Genomic DNA, 18,849 nt, shown 5'->3' on the forward strand with positions numbered 1-18,849 from the left:
CTCTACTTTGAACCCATCCCAGCAGAGTCCAGGAAGTAGCCAGGCGCCGGGAACTGGCGGCGGTAACGTCCAATGGGACGCGCCAGCGGCGGCGGAGGCCCCGCCCAGAGAACGAGCGAGGCCAATGGGCGCAAGGAGGCGGGACTTCCGCTGTCCCGCGGAGGGCGGGGGGTGGCGGGGGGAGAGAACTGTTGTGGTGCGGAGCGTTGGGCGGGCGGCGGCCGGGCGGCCCAGGGGCTGCCGCGGGACTCGGGGCGCAGCAGAGCGGCTGCAGGGGTGGGGCGGGCCGGACGCGCCGCGGGGCCCGGGCGCCGCGGGTTCGAGGCCGGGCCCCGCGCGGGGAGGCCGCGCCACCCCGGGAGAGCTGCCCAGCAGCGAGTTTGCCCTGCAGCCGAAAGAAGGCGGGAGCCGGCGGGGGCCCTCGAACCCCCCTGGCAAGCCGGGCTGGGAGTGCCTGGAGAGCGGCCGCTTCCTGGGGCACCCTCTCGGACGTCCCTGTCGGAGGGCGACCGTTCTGGGCCCCCGGCGGGAGACGCTCCGGGTGACCCCCGGCGGGGCCCTGCGAGCCGCGGGAGGCGGCCCCGGGGCCTCGAGAGGGGAGACAGGGGGTTTCCGGAGAAGCGGGCCAGGGGGCTGAAGGAGCCGGAGCGCGGCGGAGCGGGGCCGGGCCTCCCGGGCGCGGGGCAGGGCAGCGCCTCATCCGGAGACCGAGTCTGGGACCCTCGGGGACGGGGGTCTCAGCGACCTGCCCCGCAGGGAGCGCGGCCGCGGAGTGGCCTACCAGGGACCCTCCCCTCGCGGGGCCGGCCCGGGCCGGGGAGATGAACGGGTTCAGCACCGAGGAGGACAGCCGCGAAGGGCCCCCCGCCGCCCCCGCCGCCGCCCCGGGCTACGGCCAGAGCTGCTGCCTCATCGAGGACGGCGAGCGCTGCGTCCGGCCCGCGGGCAACGCCTCCTTCAGCAAGAGGGTCCAGAAGAGCATCTCGCAGAAGAAACTCAAGCTGGACATCGACAAGAGCGTGAGTCCGCCCCTCCGGGTCAGGGTCCCTGCGCCCAGCGGCTCCGGCCACTGCCCGGGCTGCCGTCCCGACTCCCGGGCCCTCCTCGCTCCCGGCCTCGCCGCCCTTTATCTCCCAAGCCGACGAGTTGGACTCGGAATTTGAAAGGCCGCTCCAGCGCTGACATGCCATGACTGTGATTGTGCCCAAATCCGGGGGGCGGGGAGGTTCCGAGGACTCTTCCTGCCTGGGAAGGTTGGACACCAGTTTTTGTCTTCTTTTATTGGTTTAGATACTAGAGCAGTGAGAGGTGACTTAATCTTGTTGGCCCACAAAGGAACAGGTATTGGGGAGGGGGTGATGAAGGGACCCGGCTCTTCTCCTGCTTACCCCCCAGCGTCCGGCAGCCTTGTTAGTCCTTCAGAAAAGGCAAGGTGACAGTTCGACCCTGGCCGCCGCGGCCTCAGTGTGTGCGGTGGGTCCCTGAGCTCGCTGCTTCAGAGGCAGCTGTGGGGAAATGGGTTCTTCAAGGATGTGGCAGAAAATAGTCAAGGCCAGGTCTTCGGTGTCAGTGTAACTGAAAGGAAAAAAAAAATCAATTTCCTTAGTGGTTGCCGCTTTAGAAATGCGGGGTTCTTTGTTGGGGGGGTGGAAAATTGATTTAAATTGGAATAGGATTGCCTCGTGTTTTGTGCCTAATTATAGGAAACTTTTCCTGTGTGATTTACCATTTCTAGTTAACAATTCTAAAGATGTGCCTATTGTCAACCAATTAAGAACTTTTTAGTTTGACATCTGTTGCAGCAATCCTTAAGTGGCTTCTTCATGATTAGGAATTAGAAATGAGTTAAGGGGGTATTTAATATTCTGGTTGACTGGCTTAGAGCTTAGATGGTTAACATCCATTCGCTTTTAGAATCAAAATTTTTCCACAGTTAGGGAAAATCAGAGAATCCTCATTGCTTTTTAAACTGAAAGGGAGACTATTTTTCACTTCTGATGTTGTAGTTGAGACACTGAAGGCCGGAGATAGAAAGGGGCATTGCTCAAAGTCACAGGGCACCTTAGAGACTGGTACAGTTCTTAAACCCGTTGTCTAATTTACTGCCAAGTCCCATGCATAATCCTTGATTAAGTCTTTTATAAGTAAACCTCTTCCCTGCTCTTTCGTCCAAGCTCTCCCACTCCCAGTTTTTGTTCTTTGTTTTTTGTTTGTTTGTTCCTTCAATTTAAGGATTATAATGTATTTGCAGTTCTTGAAAGGAAAGGTGCCATTTTAAAATGGTTGGGGGTGAGCTAATGCCTTTTTTTTTTTTTTTAACTACAAATCTCTGAATGAATGAATGAATAGAATTCATCTGAGAGCAAACAACTGTCTAGACATCAGGGAGGTCCCTAATTGGCAACAAGGTGTTGAAGTAAAATACTTCTTTCTAGAACAGCAATGAATTCATCCACTTGGAATCTGCCTTCTGTGTAGGTTGTTGGGAGCCTTTACTTGAGCAGATTATAACAATAATATTTTCCAGTCCTTAAAAAAAAAAAAAGAGTAGTTTTCAGTCCCTTTAAACCTTTGAATGCCCTTACATCTGAACGATTTTGCTGCTGCGACTGGGGCTCCATTTACCCAGTGACTCCAGTGGAGAGCCTGTGTTGAGCTATGTTGATAATTTCACACGCACTGCCTAGAAGAGAAGCAGCTGAACCTAGCTCTAGCATTCCCCAAAGGTAATGCTCCTGGAACAGTAGGTTTTTGAGGTGGAATCACTCACAATTTGTTTCAAGGTGGTGTTGTATAGTCATTATTTCTGAAAGGAATTCTATTTCATTCTCACAGGCTTGGGCAGGCATTCAATTCTACGTAAATGCTGTGTTACAAGAATTTTTAGCTGTTGCAGAAATTGAGATGGGAAAAAGATACTACAGCCTTTGCTGCCACTACCGCCCCCTCTAAAAGGCCACTGATCTCTGGAATTTCTCAAAACCAGTATGTTGGTTTGGTTATGGAGAAATAATGCTTCTTTACATTAAAAAAGGGTCTAACAGAGAAACTTCTTAAACAACAGCACCAAAAATCTGATTCAAGTGATTTGACTTTTTATATGTAGACATTGGCGGTGTTTTGTGCTTTATTAAAAGATATAACATGCTTTCAAACATCCTCTAATTGATGCATTTCTGTTTTTTTGTTTTTGTTTTTTTCCTGGAGAAAAGTGGAAGTTGAGAATAGTATAAAGCAAAATGTTGGGGTAGGAAAGGACATATGCTAGGGGTCAGAAGGCCTGGATGACCTTGGCCAGGTCATTTCTCTGCTCTGGGTGGCTCAGTGTACCCCTGTAGAAAATGAGATTGGGACAGGTGATTGCTAAGTTCTCTAGCTAGAATTCTATTGTTCTGGTGTCCTGACCTGAAATCTTCTAGTCAGAGCTTTAGGAGATCACCCATCTTGCCCTTCTACCAAGTTTATCACCTTGTGAACTTGAAGAGCAGCTTAGTTTCTCAGTGTGTGCATGTGGGCTAGCTAACAAGGGTCAGCTTCCCCTCAGGGATATGCAGTATGCCATGGGTATGCTTTCTTCCCTGAAAAAAACATGTCCGGTAATATCTACATCAACCAGGTGGGATTCTTTGAGACAGTGGCATGTACTATATCTGAGAGCCCTTTGACAGAGTTGAATCTGGCAAAGATATGCCCATTTGTAACCATATCTAAACGGTGGTTTTACTGGCTAAAGCTGCTCCTAGATGTAGGGGACTGCCTGTATTTTGACGTAGCAAGTCTTTATTAAGGACCCACTGTCTGCAAGACACCATCACAGTATAAACTTAAGGCTACTCCTGACTCATTAACCCAACCACATGAAAGTAATTATTCATCTGAATAGTTTTCAATATTTTCTCCATGAAAAGCCTTGAATTAATTGATGCTGATTTCCTGTCTGCTTACTTTTATCTTTAAGAATTTAAGGAATAAACTCAAATTCAGAAGTCTCTCCAAAACATTTGTGCAACATCTGTTTCAATGTCAACAATCCCACATCATTTACACAGGCATTCTGGTTCTGTAAGATTTTTCTATTGTTTCCTCAGCCAACTGTGGTACTCCCATTCTTAAATAAAAGCATATTCCTCACATCTTAGCTGCTGTTGCCCCCTTCACTTGCTATTATGCCCCCAGCCTGTATTAGAAAATCAGCAATAGTATCCAGCTCCTTTTATGGGGCTCCACCTTGTGAGAATTTCTGCATCTCTTTCCGTTTCTCTTTGTGGATCAGATGTAAAGTTATGCAAAAGTTATAAATTGATACATGGAAATAAAAGTTTTTTAGAGAGTTCTTATCCTACAATAGTAACTATCGCCAATGTAAAAATAGGATGTCCCATATACTGTTACCACCATCCCTTCTTTTCTGCTTTCCTTTTTTTTTTTTTCCCTCAGGGTGATGCATTCCAGCCCACTGTAAGTTTATAATTCTTACAAGTCTTCTAAAAATATCACATCACTCCCTACATCAAAAGCCCTGGGGGACTCTGCCTTGTCTGAAGGAAAGTCCAAGCTACTCTCACCCCCCTCCCCACCTCCGAGTCTCTCATCACTCTCCAACATGGGCAGTCACCCCCACCCAGTTGACACCGTCAGCCCTGGGCCTCCTCACTCACCCCTTCTGTCATCCTCATTTGATACATCCAAGTCTTGGCTCTCCTTCCCATCTGGAATGCTTCCTGTCTGCCTGACAAATCCTCCCTTCTCATCGGGGGCGGCCACTCTGACCATCTTAGCCGCAGGGATCTTTCCCTTTGCTGAACCTGTACCATTTATTGTCTTCTGCATTCAGTGGGGACTTGGTGTATAATACACAGCGCAATGTGGTGTTAGCTTTCTCTGTGTGTTTCTTGTTCAGCAACTCAGTAGTCAGCTTCTTGAAATTATGGCCTGCATCTTGTTCCTTCCACTTCTCCGATGCTTTGCAAAAGAGAGGGGCCCATAATTTGACAGATATCTGTTGATGTTTCCGTAGAATTGGCAACTCTGATTTTGCTTTGCTTCCCATCAGGTAAGGCACCTATATATCTGCGATTTCCACAAAAATTTCATCCAGAGCGTACGAAATAAAAGGAAGAGGAAGACAAGTGACGATGGTGGAGATTCTCCTGAGCATGACACTGATATACCTGAGGTAAACGTTGGAATAACCAACCCGAGAAAGCTGGAAGAATGGATTCTAATCTGATCCTTACCTCTGGTCCGGTCTCATTTTTGTGCTGAGCAGTCATTTTAGTCCCCTTTGCTTTGCTGTAGTTTATTTGAAGAGCAAATCGTAGTAATATTGAATCTGAGAGCTGAAAGCTGAGAAATCCTCTGGTCTAACTGCCCCATCGTTTTACAGACAGGCGTTGAGACCCAAAGTTACACGTATAGTCTGGAGGCTCTGGTCAGTGCCCCTGCCAGTAAACAGGCCACACTGTCTTTCTCCAAGAAGCCCCTGACAGATGCTTTAATCAACTACAGTGTCAAATTTTTTTAAACTTTGTTTTTGCCATTAAACTTGGAGACTGTATATGCTTTGGGGAAGTCACTTCCTCTGTTTCCTGGTCTGTAAAATGAGGGTGTGAGTTCTGAGCTCTTGCCAGCTCTGATTTTCTGTCACTCTCTGACTCTGTGATTCCTGGTGTAGACTTGTTCTCACAGATCCATACCATAGTCAGTTGTACTAGACCAGGGTTTCTTAGTCTGCGCACTGTTCACAATGAGGCCAGATAATTCTTTGTTGTGGGTGCTGTCCAGTGAATTGTAGGATGTTTAGCAACAGCACTGGCAAGTGGGTACTAGATGCCAGTTGTACCAACCCATGGGTCATGACAATCCAAAAAAAAAATGTCTGCAGACATTGGTATGTGTCCCCTGCGGGGCAAAATATCCCCCATTGAGAACCCCTGCTTTAGACGATAAGATCAAGGCTTCTCAAACCAGAAGGCTGCCTTTCCTTCAAGGTGCCAGTGTCTATTAAGCAAGGCTCCAGGAAGGAATATTAGATTTTCTGTCTAAATTGTTTTCACTTAAGACCCAGCAAAAGAAAAACGGTTTATAGCGTACATTGAATATTTGATGCATGAATATTTCATAAGGCAACTGCCTGTTAGCACTCACAGTGAAAATGACTGTGTAGGAATAGAAAGAGTAGGCGGGCCATTGTCTGCAGATGTGGAGGAGACCTTTTAAAACACGGCCCTTTCGCTCTACCCTTCCCCGTGTCCCCTTTTCCAGCATTGGTTTACAGTATCTTTCTGTTGCCTTTAGCAGTGTTATTATTATTTTATAGAGAAATGAATGTATTCAATTTTTAAATGCTTTTCACACACATAAAAAAAAAAGTTTTGAGGAATGTTTTGAAAAGAATGAAGGACTTTGGCCCCTCCTATTGATCGTTCATTTTGTTTTAAAGTGCTGTCCACCTGCCTGAAGCAAGAACATCTCTTTTAAAAAAGGCAGCCCAGCTTTCTGGGCCTTCAATATCTCATGACTGTGCAGCTTTCCTCTCTTCTGTGTTAGAACAAAAGGGGCCCCTTTCCTCTGTTATCCAGTCATCTGTGGAGACCCTGACCATAACCTGCTGATTTGTACATTCACTACAGTAGCTTTTGAGCTTTCTCTGGAGGGCTGTTAAGAATTCAAGTGCCTGAAGGATGAGTCTAGAAAAGAACTATTTTGAGAATAGCAGCTCTTCCAGTTGCCATCCTTCGTGCCCATCTCTCCAGTCTGCTGCCAAGTGCTGGTATATATTCCTTCAGGACGCCTCTCTGGTTTTGCCTTTCCTCTTCATCCTTGATGCCCCTCCCCATCACCACCCCCGCAAAACTCAACTTCATCCTTTCATTTCTGGACCATTGCTATAGCATCTCCATCCACCCCCTATCAGTCTTCCCAGCAACCCCCACCAGATCCATCTTCCCGAAGCATTACCCTCCACCACCTCTGATGGCTCCTTCTGCTTTGCAAGACATGCCGCCAGTCTCACCTTTCAAATCCACCCAGATTGCCTGTGACCCCCTAGCCTGTCTGTCCATCTCCTATCTTTCAGCGGTCATGATCTCCCTCATTCCCTTCTGTCCTAATGCCTTCTAAACCCTGCCTCTCCCAAGCTTAAGCCTCACCCCCTCCAGTTGCCTTCTGGGGCCACCCTATCCCACCAGAATTCCTTTTTACTGTTAGTTTTGTCCTCCCAGGGAGATACTAGTCCTCAAAGGGTTATTTCTAAGACTTCTTTTGTAGCCCTCCCACTCCCACCTCCACCTAGTGTAGTGCTAGGCACACAGTGGGCTGCTGGTGAGACCTGGCTGGCTGGTTGATGGATAATATGTTTCTCCTCTTCTCTCTAGGTCGATCTATTCCAGCTGCAGGTGAACACTCTCCGACGTTATAAACGACACTACAAATTGCAGACCAGGCCAGGCTTCAATAAGGCCCAGCTAGCAGAAGTAGGTAGACAAAATTGCCTTCTAAAAGGAGAGTCAGCACTGTGCTTCTGATGGTGGGCCTTGACTCTCCGCTGTTGCTGTGTGTGTGTGTGTGTGTGTGTGTGTGTGTGTGTGTGTGTTAGTCCTAATCCCTTCAGCTCTGGCGTGACTCCCCATTCTCCGTTGCACAGTTTAGAATCCCATAGCCTTTAGATTTGGGAGGGCCCATTTCCAGAAAAGAAACCATGGCACAGAGAGAAGAAATGACTTGCCTAAAAACACACAGCAAGTTGGTGGCAGAATCAGGCCTAGAATCTCAGGATTCCAAGTCCTGAGTTTTTCTTTGCTTGAAACTTGTTATGCGTAATTCCTTATAGATATGTCCTTTGTATATATCAGCTGCATCGGGTTAGTCACCTCAAAACTTGCGCTAACATCCTGTAGGATTATTTTTCTTTCGTTTCTTTTTTTTCTTGATATCTTTTATACAGATGTTGGTAATGGAAGTACACTTGGTATAATGAATAGAGTCCAAGAAAGCTTTCTCCTACCCTGAGTCCTTAACATGGTTTGCAGGTGGGAAAAAAGTACATATTCCACTGGCCATTTTTTTAATATGTTGACAGCCTCGCTTGATACTTCTGCCCTGTTGGCATGTTTGTGGACACTCTCTCATCCCTTTTTTATTTGTGTGTTTTTCTGTCTATTGTAGAAAAGTTGAAAAATGGAGAAAAGAAAAATACAGTCTTACCACTGAGATTAGAGATAACCACTCTATTTCAAGTTTTCTCTCTCTCATCTGTCCCAGCCACCTCAAGCCATTCATTCCAAGATTCCCCTAAAGGCTTATAGCCGGGATTGTTTTGGTCTTCCCAGTGAGGTTTCTTACTAATCTGTCATTTTTCTTAAAACTCTCCTTCACCAATGACTGGATAAAACATAGGTGCACACAAACCTTTTCTACTTTAAGATAACATGGCCATTTGCCAGTGTTCACCCCTGGTGGATGGGACAGAATGAGGTGAGGCAAGAAACTTGTACTCTCAGGACTTGGAATATTTTTTTCAAGGACAGGAATATATAATAAATGATGAGTTTCCCTTCAAACCTGATATGTCTCATAAGAGGCAGTTGTGTACTGTTTAGAGGAATTCTTGGACTGAAACGCTCTTATCTGTTAGATTGTCTGTTCATTTGACACAACTAAAAAAGATAAGTTTCTGCCCAGTTCCAGGGCTTGAGAGGGTATGATAGCAGCTTGCCAACCAGAGCAGTCCCGGTCTTTCCCTCCATGGGGACAGCTGGCACTCATGGAAATAGAACTGCACCTTGGGAGTGTTGTGGGTTAAATTGCCTCTTTTGGAAGCCTGGAAACCACCTAAACCCCTGGGAGAGAAGGACATTCTGGGATCTTGGCAGTACTTCCTGCTCATTTGTTGGGATTTAGCTGTAGTTGGGAAGCACCATTAGCACAATTTGTGGACCTAGTATTACCTGGTTGATGGGACTCTGTTTTTGCCCCCATGTAGACTGTCAGCCGACACTTCAGAAACATACCTGTGAATGAAAAAGAGACCCTCGCCTACTTCATCTACATGGTGAAGAGTAACAAGAGTAGACTGGATCAGAAATCGGAGGGAGGCAAACAGCTCGAGTGAAGGTGAAGTGCGTCCTAAAGGCATGAAATATGCTTAATGCACAGGTGATATCAGCTACCGTTAAGCCCATAAAGACTGTTAAAATTTTATTGTAAATAAAAAAGTTTGATGAGTACTGTAAATCTTTTTGGTCAGGAGAATTACGTTCTCATGATTCAGCATGTGTATAGAAAGAATTTCTTTTAAAAAAAAATTGGATCATAAAAAGATTGAAAGAATACGTATTGCAGCATTTAACAAAGCATTAAGTCAATTCTACTGGAAATGTGGGATAAAACATATTTTGGTCGTCACGTTGTAGTAGCAGGCCACCATGTGTGAGACATAGCCCGGGAATAGCAGTGAGGTACAGCTGAAGGTGGAGGTGCATGAGCAGACCCAGATCTGGACTTGCACGCTGCCAACTGGGGATATAGATGTTCCCCTTTGTTGCAAGCTTTGTAGTTTATCAGCAAATCAGTTGGACACTGGTCCCCTCATCGCCCTGTGCCTTGTACACAGTAGGCACCCAGCCAGTATTTGGCGGTTAATTGAGCTGTCACTAACAGTGCCAGCCTTGTAACAGCTGCTTCACACCTCTACTTACTGAGACTCTGCCATTTCTATTGCTTGCCATTTAACTGCTAGAGTGTGGAGGGAGCCCTGACACCCAACAGGGAGATTTCACATCAAAGGAGGACTTCAGGGCAGTTGCATGTGCAAAGCTGTATTTGTCAAGGTTCCAGAAACACTGATATAAAGACCATCACAGGAAATGCAGTCCTTTGCACGCCCCTCTCTGCTTCAGTCTGGGCTGAAATTGCATATTACAACTTCAGCCATTCTCCTGGGCAGTAAATGCTTTGACAAACAGAGATGTTCGGTGACTTGGGGCTAATATCTCAGAAGTACTAATGCTCAGTTCACAACCACCAAGAAAGCTGCCAAGGACCAAGTAGGAGAAGTTGAGCTCTGGGAGTGGAAGTGTGGCTGGCCTTGACCCCCGGGCTCTGAGGTCAGCAGCAAATCATGGGTTTAAGCAACAAAGGCCAGTGCTATCTGATGCTCATATTTGTGAGTAATTTGTCTCCCCATTAGGGGGAAAGATTGCTAAAATTATTTTTTAAAAAAAGGATTAATAATTAACTGATTTTTTTTTTATGTTCAAAAAGTCAGATTCCTCTATCTAATTATATCAGAGCCAAAGTATCCTGTAAAAACAAAGCTTTATACCCAAAAGTATACTTTTGCAAAATTCTGTAATCAGGGTGTTGAGGGGCAGAGGGTATTGGTAGGGGAGTGGGAGAAAAAGAAAAGGATTTGGATTCGAATTTCTGACCATCTTGATGTATATTATGGTCAAAAGTGTCATTTTCCAACTCAGTTTCAATTCTGAGTTCTTTCTTAAGCCTTAAATAATAAAAGGAGCAGCGGACAGCCGGGCCTGGCAGAGAGTTTTAATGTCTCGTAGATGGCTTAATCTCAGCACCAACCTACAGAAGTCAGGACTAAAATCCCAGGGAAGCAGGGTGGCAGAGTGTCTGGAGGCCTCAGTTCCCTGGAGCAGAGTGCGTGCCCTCTGTGGATGGGCACAGGGCACCACGAACTAAAATGCAGTGTATCCCATTGCAGCCAAGCTTTTACCAGTGTTCAGCATGCATGCTTAGCAGATCGCTGCCTTTTTAAATATGTGTAAATGAATGTACATAGAATATACTCTGGACTGTGTGGGGATCTTATTTTGATATGCCTCCTGGCTCTAGAGGGCAGGTTAGGGTGCTCTCAATCAAGGTGTTTTCAATCATTCAGATTCAGTGTGTATTTTGAGGTCTTCTCACTACTTATAGCTCAAGTATGCTGATGCAGGCATCCCAAAGGGTCAAAGATATGTAGCTTATTTGGGCTTTTCCGTGACAGGCTGAGTTAGAAAGGCTCTGAAGGAGTCAAACACCAAGGCCACTTTGCCAGGACAGAGTGTTTTCTCTGGAAATGTCCATGTCTTACAGAAGAAAACAGTGTATCTTTCTAATGTTTAAACCAAAAATGTCAGACAGGGCAGACATGTCACTGCTTCTTTAACAGCAAATCTGTTTTCCCAGTTGAGGCAGCAATACATTTCTTTGCAGGAAGACATGGTGTTAGGATCAATCTGTTCAAGTGTGTCTGTAAGAATACTTCCGTTCCAAAGTGAAGCCTGGGGAAACTTTTCACCTTCAGCCAGATGCCGTGCACACTCAAGTCCCATACCGTCTTTCCTCTAAAGGAAGGTGCTTTTGGAAAGTGGAGGTTGTGGGTATCTTTTCATTCTTTGAAAACAGATCAGGAGAGAGAAAAGACAGCTGTCCGAACTTAAGTTTTTTCCATGTGCAGAAATTTGTTCTCTCATCAAACCACTTGCCTTAGTCTCTCCTGCAGTTACTGATGACTTGATCTGTGGCCACAAGACTTCTGCCTGTGAGAAATGGCCAGACCTCCAGAGCAACAGGGTCTGGCTTCAGGGAGTAGTGGGGTTTTGGGAAAGCAATGTTCATCTCGGTTGCCTGCATTTTTATACCACCTGTCAAGGACTCTTCCACTTTCTCCACGTGTAACGTTGCAGCATTGCCTTTTCTCCTCTTGGTGCTCCTGGGCAAAACTGGAATTTGAAATTTAGAACTGGCATTGTTGTCTCTTTAAAGAGTACAGTTCCTGCCTCCGTTCCAGCCTGGTATGGTTCTTTCATATGCCTGAAGGTTGTCCCATGCAAACGTCAGTATCCTGCCATTCACGTTTCTTCGTTTTAAGGTTTTTAAAAAACAAATGGACAACTGTTCATTTCGGTGAACAAACTCTTAGTTTGGCAACCGCATGTGAAAAAGATCATAGCTGAATCCCATGAAATATTGAAAACCAAAGGATTCGAGACTGGTGTTGTAAAATAAAGAATTTCACTTATGTGTTACAGCCGCCAAGCTGTTAGATGTTCATATAATAGCTAAAGAGTCACTGCTAGTCTTTCAGAGAAAAGATATTAATAATTGTTTGCAACTGTAATGTTATGTCTAACCTTGGCATTTTGGCTGTTTATTTTGTGGGAACTTTTTTGTTAATATGTTGCAGAACAACAGCCTGGTAGAAGGGAGAAGGTAGGAGAGAGAGGGAACTTACTCTGGGGGTCTTGCCTTTTGAAATAGGCTGCCCTGGGTACAGATCCCGGAGTGGTTGCATTATGGAAACTATCTGAAGGCTCTCAATCATTACAATGGCAAGATCCAAGTGGGGAAGGGCCTTTAAGTCATCTAGTCCAGTCTCCCCATAGGTGCTTACATTCTGCTTACAACCGTCCCACCATGGGGTTGAGCAGTCTGGGCTTAAACACCTCTGAGGACAAAGAACTCACTACCTCTTGGGGAAGCCTGTTCTATCTTTGTAAACCTCTGGCTTTTTTCTGTGTTCTCTGTAAATTTCCATCTTAGTCTCCACCTCATCAGGCCACATGAAACAAGTTGTTCATCTTGGCCAATGACCTAACTGCTGGCACTATCCCAGGGCCTAGTGTTTGTCATTTGGAAAGGAGCAGCTAGAAAATAGGCACACTTTGTCTTGTATCTGACACAAGACTGTTCTTCCCCTGAGTATTGGTCCGTTTAGTTCCTTGTTGGAAAATGTTGAAGGACCCCCATCAGCCTTCTTGTACTTACTTGTTCTTGCTGAAGCTGGTAGACTGGGATGGGGGAAGGGTGTTAAGCACCTGCTAAAAAAATAACCTAAAACAGGACTTAGTTCTGTGCCGCCCCACAAAAATTGATGTTGACAGCCTCACTTAGGAAAAACTTCAGCTAGATTTTTAAATATTACCATTGCTCCATGTGGAATTTAAAGGCTCCATGGCTGCCAAGGGCTGGCACCTTAATACAGTTCCTACAAGGACTTCACACCATTTTTATTGAGAAAACAAAGCTTAGGAACTTGAGGAAACCACATCTCAGGCTCTGAGAAAAGCCCATATTTTCAGGCTGGAAACTCTGTTAAGGGTGCTGGGGTCCAATCATCCATTTTTAGAGATGGGGAAACTAGAATTGAAAAAGCCCTGCCTGAAGTCCCACACAACTGGACTGACCTCTAAGGTCTCCTGCTTGTCCAGCTCTCTCATCACTGTCGGGCTTGCAGGCTGATTTTCAGTCCAGCCTGAAGTCAGCTGCCCTCAGACTCTTGAGACCTTGCAGCTGAGCAGTTTGCCAAGGCTAACCTGGCTCTCAAGGACTGTGAACCAACCTGCAGAACTCAAGGTTGGGTGAAATGATTAGGAAAGCCCCCAGTTGGGTTTTGCGAAACGAATGGTAGGGGAGAACAGATCTAGCCTAAGATCAGGATGCAGGAGCCCTGGTGGGAGATGAAGGGTTGTCCCAGAATCCAAATTCTCATGGAATGGGGTTGGTCTGGGATTTTTTGGTCAGACTTTGGCTTTTCAGGCAGTCCTTTGAGGTTGTGTAATTTAGTTGGCCCTGACTTGGACAGACCCCGTTCCGTGTGCCTGCAATTTGCAGCCTCGCAGACCCTGTTACTGAGCTAGGCAGTTAACTGAAGGACACCAGAGCTCAGGGTCATGCCCTGGGAAGCATGGTGCCTTAGGGGGTGCCTTTTTATTTCCTTTCATTTTATTACAGACTGTTTCCACGCTTATGGTGAGGAAGGGTTTTGAGGTAGACCCTGGGGCAAGGTGGGACCCATTCTTAAGGTAAAAATGTCTACTATCAGTTCTTTCGTCTAGCCTGCATCTTTACACAGAATCCATTTGCTTGCCTCACTTAATGAACACATCTGCCAGTGACAGAGGGTTGTACAGGATCCCTTATTTTACATTTCTATTGTCCATTATGCCCATCGGAGTGCATTTTAGGGAGTTTGTTTTTGGGTTTGTTTGCTTTTTTTTTTTTTCTTTTTCTTTCATTTTTTAACTGCCTTATTGAAAAGCAAGTGCCCTTCCATTCCAGGCTTCCTCTTGTTGTACTTGTTTCCTACCAAATTTGGGAGATCATTTGTATTTTGATTTTTGTAACCTATGGCTCTGTACTGTTGAAAGGCTCTCAATTCTGTGGGGTCTCCTTAGTATGTATGTGACTTTTCATGTTGTAATATCACACAGATGGGACGGCCCAACTTTTGCTCTTAATAAACAATCTGAATGAATAACAAGAGACATGCTCTGTTTTTCCCTTTGAATGTCCTTGCCATTTGGTCCCTGGCTGTATAATACAGTGATTGGTGGCAGTAGTCTTTCTTCCCCGGCAACAAGTACTAGCACCTCTACCCCCCTCCAATTCCCTTCACTCCAAGTGAGTGTAGAATCACAGGAGGGTGGCCCCAGGTTCTAGGCCTGCTCTCCCATCCCTCCCCGTGGAAGGAGACCTGCTGGAGTTGGTCTCCTGAGTCTGGGGTCCAACGGCCACATGGTGTACCTGACAATGCTGTGCAGGTAGCTTTGCTCTCTGGGTCCTTGGTTCTCCATCTGTAAAGTCAGAATACTAAGTAGGCTGGAATGCTGCTGCCCATGTGCCCAGCTCTTGTGATTTGACAAGGGGATCTGGAAATCCAGACCTTTATGTAAATATCCCAATGTTTAAATGTCTCAAAAACTGGCTGTTTTTCACCCATAGTAGATCCTTGCTTGAAACCCTGGTGGCGTAGTGGTTAAGTGCTTCAGCTGCTAACCAAAGGGTAGGCAGTTTGAATCCGCCAGGCACTCCTTGGAAACTCTATGGGGCAGTTCTACTCTGTCCTGTAGGGTTGCTATGAGTCAGAATCGACTTGACAGCACTGGGTTTGGGGTTTTTTTGGGGGGGGGGGTTAGAGCCTTTCTATTTAAAGTTGGGCCATCACCTGAACACTTGTTTGAAATACAGAATCTCGGCCCCACTCTCTTACACGTCATCTATGGAATCAGAATCTGCATTTTAACAAGGTCCCCATGGGCACACTGCTTTTCGAGAGCTGTATGACAGAGTTATATTGATGGAGGTCCCTCAGGCCTAGAGCCGTGAAGCCCCTACCCGGCCTCACACTGCTCGACAAGGAGCAGAAGACGCCTCAGACTCAGGTCTTCGTGTCATATGTGTCACTACTGCCACTTTGCCACACCTCTTCCTCAGCCAAATGAAAGGGAAGAAATGCAGTGAATATTTTCCTTTATTGGATTAGTTAAATAGGAGTAGTAATACATGCCAACTCTAAAACTGTAAATAGCACAGAAGTTTAAAAAGTGCAGGCCCTCTCCCTACCTCCATCCTCATCTTCTCATTCCACTCCCCTGTAAACAGTGTGGACGGTGGCTTTTCGTGAGGCATTGGGGGTGGGGGGGACACTGGATCTCACCAGGAGCCCCAGGATTATAGCTGAAGGACACCATCTGAACTTGAGCTCCTCACTTAAAGGCTGCCTGGGTTGATTTCCTTTAGAAAGCAAGGGAAGTTCCAACTTTCATACATGTTCTCTTCATTTGAGCTACAACATAGTTATTTCCACTCCTCTGGCACTGGGTTTGGTGTTTTTTGTTTTTTGGTTTATCACATTCTTTTATATCTAACCACTGAAGGTGTCCCAGCCATCCTTTGACCCCTCATACACTGAACCCCAAAGAGGTGCTTTATCCCCAAGCTTCCCCCAAACTGACTGACCCTTGCTGCAGTAGACATTCCTTAAGGATCCACAGACATTGGTTTTGGTGGAAGGATGAACCCACATCTTAATGTAGCTTTAGAGCAGAAGATTCAGCAGGAACCAGACTCCTTTTTTTTTTTTTTTCAACATAGGCCTTTAGACTATCAAATATCAGATCATCTGAGGTCCAGTGTTTTTCAAAGTGTGGTACTTGCCACCCACTCCCATAGAACCTCATAAGAACCCCATTAACAACGCCATTGCCTGGGCTCCCTCTTAGACTCTCAGAATGAGAATCTCCCAGGGTGAATCCCAAGAATATGAATTTTAACTTTGAATTCTTCCAGATGAGATTTAAGCTCACTAAGATTTGAGAAGCACTAAACTGACCCAGGGGGTTCCAAGTCCCAGTCCAGAAATGAGCAGCTTCAGCCTCATCCGAAATACCTACTAAAAGTTCCCCGTGTGAGCTCCTAAATAAGACTCTTTCCTCCAGCGGGGCCCAGGAAGCTGCATCTTGACAAAAGCCCCAGGTAATTTTATGCACATCTGTGTTTTTTTTTCTGTGTTTAGGAACCTCTGAGTCTAACATCCTAAAAGCCAGGGAGGAAAAGTAGCCGTGTTCAAGGTCAGATATGCCAGAGCCTGAGCAATTCAGTGGCATACACAGCCACAAAGACATTATACAGATCAATCATTCCATGAATGATTTTATGTCCAGGTAAAACCAGTGTGAAAATAATCTGCAGTTTCTAGCATGGTGCCTGGCATGTAGGAGGACGCTATAAATGCCTGGAATTGAATCTTTTCCATTTACCTAGCAGTTGTTTTCAGTTTGTAAGTATCTCCTACTTCCAGAAATAATAATAGCTATCAAGCGCAAAGTTCATGCCAGACAACATGCTAATAGTTTTAGATGCATTAATTCATCTAATCTCACTATAATCATATAAAGTAGGAACTGTTATTAACTTCAATTTATAGAGGTGTAAATGCAGACTCAGAGAGGCAAAAAACTTGCCCAAGTAACAAGGAGAGCTAGCGGCACACCTGGGATTGGATCCAAGGTTCGTCTGGCCCTAGGCATGCTGTTGTCAACCCCACCGTCGACTCAGAAATGCCTGGCTTTGAAGCAGGGCTTACCCTTGTCCTGGTCAACTAGATTTACTAAGCTTCAATGGGGGATTCCTAAATCACTAAGATTCTAATTAGGAAACATAATAGGGTTTAATGGAGGTTAGAAGGAGCCCTAGTGGTGCCATGGTTAAAGCATTCGGCTGCTAACTGAAAGGTCGGTGGTTCAAACCCACCAGCCGCTTCACAGGAGAAAGATGTGGCAGTCCACTCCCATAAAGACTACAACCTAGGAGATCCTATGCGGCAGTTCTACTCTGTCCTATAGGGTTGCTATGAGTCGGAATCGACTCAACGGCGGCGGGGTGTTTTGGTTAATGGAGGTTAACAAGGTACATCTAACCTTCTAAAAAAACCTTCTAGCCAGGTTTAAACTTACCAGAGCTGAACAGAGATTAACAACCCCAGGAGGTGTAAAGGCACCTGCGTGATTTAATGGGGTTAATGAAAATGTCAGAGAATGGCCAAGAGGGACAAAACTGGAGCATGCCACTGTTAACAAGCCTATCCAGTGGAGGTTAACAGACATTTATTAAACAGATCAAGTCTGCCCTGCCCTGCCCTGCTCTGGCACCACAGGGGTGTCAAGTAAAAAGGCCTCCATCATGATGCCAACTGTGATTACCCGTGGTTGGTGGGATTTGGACTGAATTCTGCTTTCTCCTTCGTGCAGTTTTGGAATTATCTCAACTGTTTACAATGGGCATGAATCATTTTCACCAAAACTGTAAAAGAGCAAAGCAATCTTTGAAGTGCCCTCACAGTACTTATTTTCTGCCTGCCTATTTTAAGTGACATATGCCTGGAAACTGTAGAGAAACAAGAGAGAGAGAGAAGTAAAAGCAACAATGATGTTGTTTTTGTTGTTAGCTGCCATCATTTCGGCCTCCGACCCATGGCAAGCCCATACACAATGGGATCAGACCATTGTGGTCCATAGGGTTTTCATTGGCTGATTTTTCTGAAAGAGATCACTAGGGTTTAGTCTGAAGCTCTGCTGAAGCCTGTTCAGCATCATAGCAACATGCAAGCCTCCACTGACAGACGGGTGGTGGCTGGATCTACATGAGGTTCCTTGGCTGGGAATCAAACTTAGGTCTCCCGCCTGGAAGATGAAAATTCTACCACTGGCCCTCAACAGCAATATGCAATCTTAAATTTGGGCAACACTTAACTGTTGGAAACGGCTGTCACCCTTTGTCTCCATGGGTCCTTGTCACACACTGCAAACAGCAATATCACAAGGTCACACACTGGTCAGTGGGGAAGCCAAAGCAAATCTTCATCTGCCATCTTCCAGATCCATACATTTTTTTCCCTGAGCACTTACTGTGTGACAGTCCCAATGTTAAGCATTTTATATGCCTTAACGACCCTATGAGATGGGTACTAGTATTATTCTTACTTTATCAGTGAGGAAACAAAAGTTTAGAAAGGTGAAATGATTTGTCCAAAGCCATGAGGAAGTGGTGGGGATGAGAGTCAAACACAGCTCTATCTGACCTGAGTCCACTGTTCAGAACCATGAAGAGCTGTGAACAATCTGTGTCAAATAATAAGAGACTGGTTTTAAAAGTGTTACACATATGTCATAATTGTAAAATAACATTTAATGGCATAGAAAGATGTTCATGGTATAAGCTTAGAAATGCTATATATGTATATTTACACACATACACACTCATACCTGTATCTGTGACTATGGTCATACCTACAGACATAGCAAAACCTCAATTTAGCTATCCTCCATATATATCCACACTGTATCTGTATATATATGATTCAGAGTAAGGAAGAAATAGTCACGAACGAAAGGCTTTCTGAAAATCAAGGGGACTTCCTGGAAGAAGAGGCTCCTGGAAGAAATGGACGGTTTAATAGGAGATGAGGGTGAGGAGAAGTGCAGGTGGTGGAAGAACACTGAGATGATGGCGAATGAAGAACAGAAAGCCTCAGATACCAGAATGAGGAGCTTAGACTTTGGAGTC

General features: G+C 45.6%; 1 protein-coding gene across 1 annotated transcript; it reads left to right on the top strand.

The window, feature by feature from the left end:
* The first annotated feature begins 246 nt into the window (after positions 1–246).
* SAP30L (SAP30 like) lies at positions 247–14,270 on the top strand. Its single transcript, XM_049874187.1, has 4 exons — positions 247–1,019; positions 5,054–5,176; positions 7,377–7,475; positions 8,984–14,270. The coding sequence occupies exons 1-4, from the start codon at positions 822–824 to the stop codon at positions 9,110–9,112; spliced, it is 549 nt and encodes a 182-aa protein (XP_049730144.1). The 5' UTR covers positions 247–821; the 3' UTR covers positions 9,113–14,270.
* Positions 14,271–18,849: the final 4,579 nt, after the last annotated feature.

Source organism: Elephas maximus, chromosome 2, assembly GCF_024166365.1.
Source record: "Elephas maximus indicus isolate mEleMax1 chromosome 2, mEleMax1 primary haplotype, whole genome shotgun sequence".
Classification (NCBI taxonomy): domain Eukaryota; kingdom Metazoa; phylum Chordata; class Mammalia; order Proboscidea; family Elephantidae; genus Elephas; species Elephas maximus.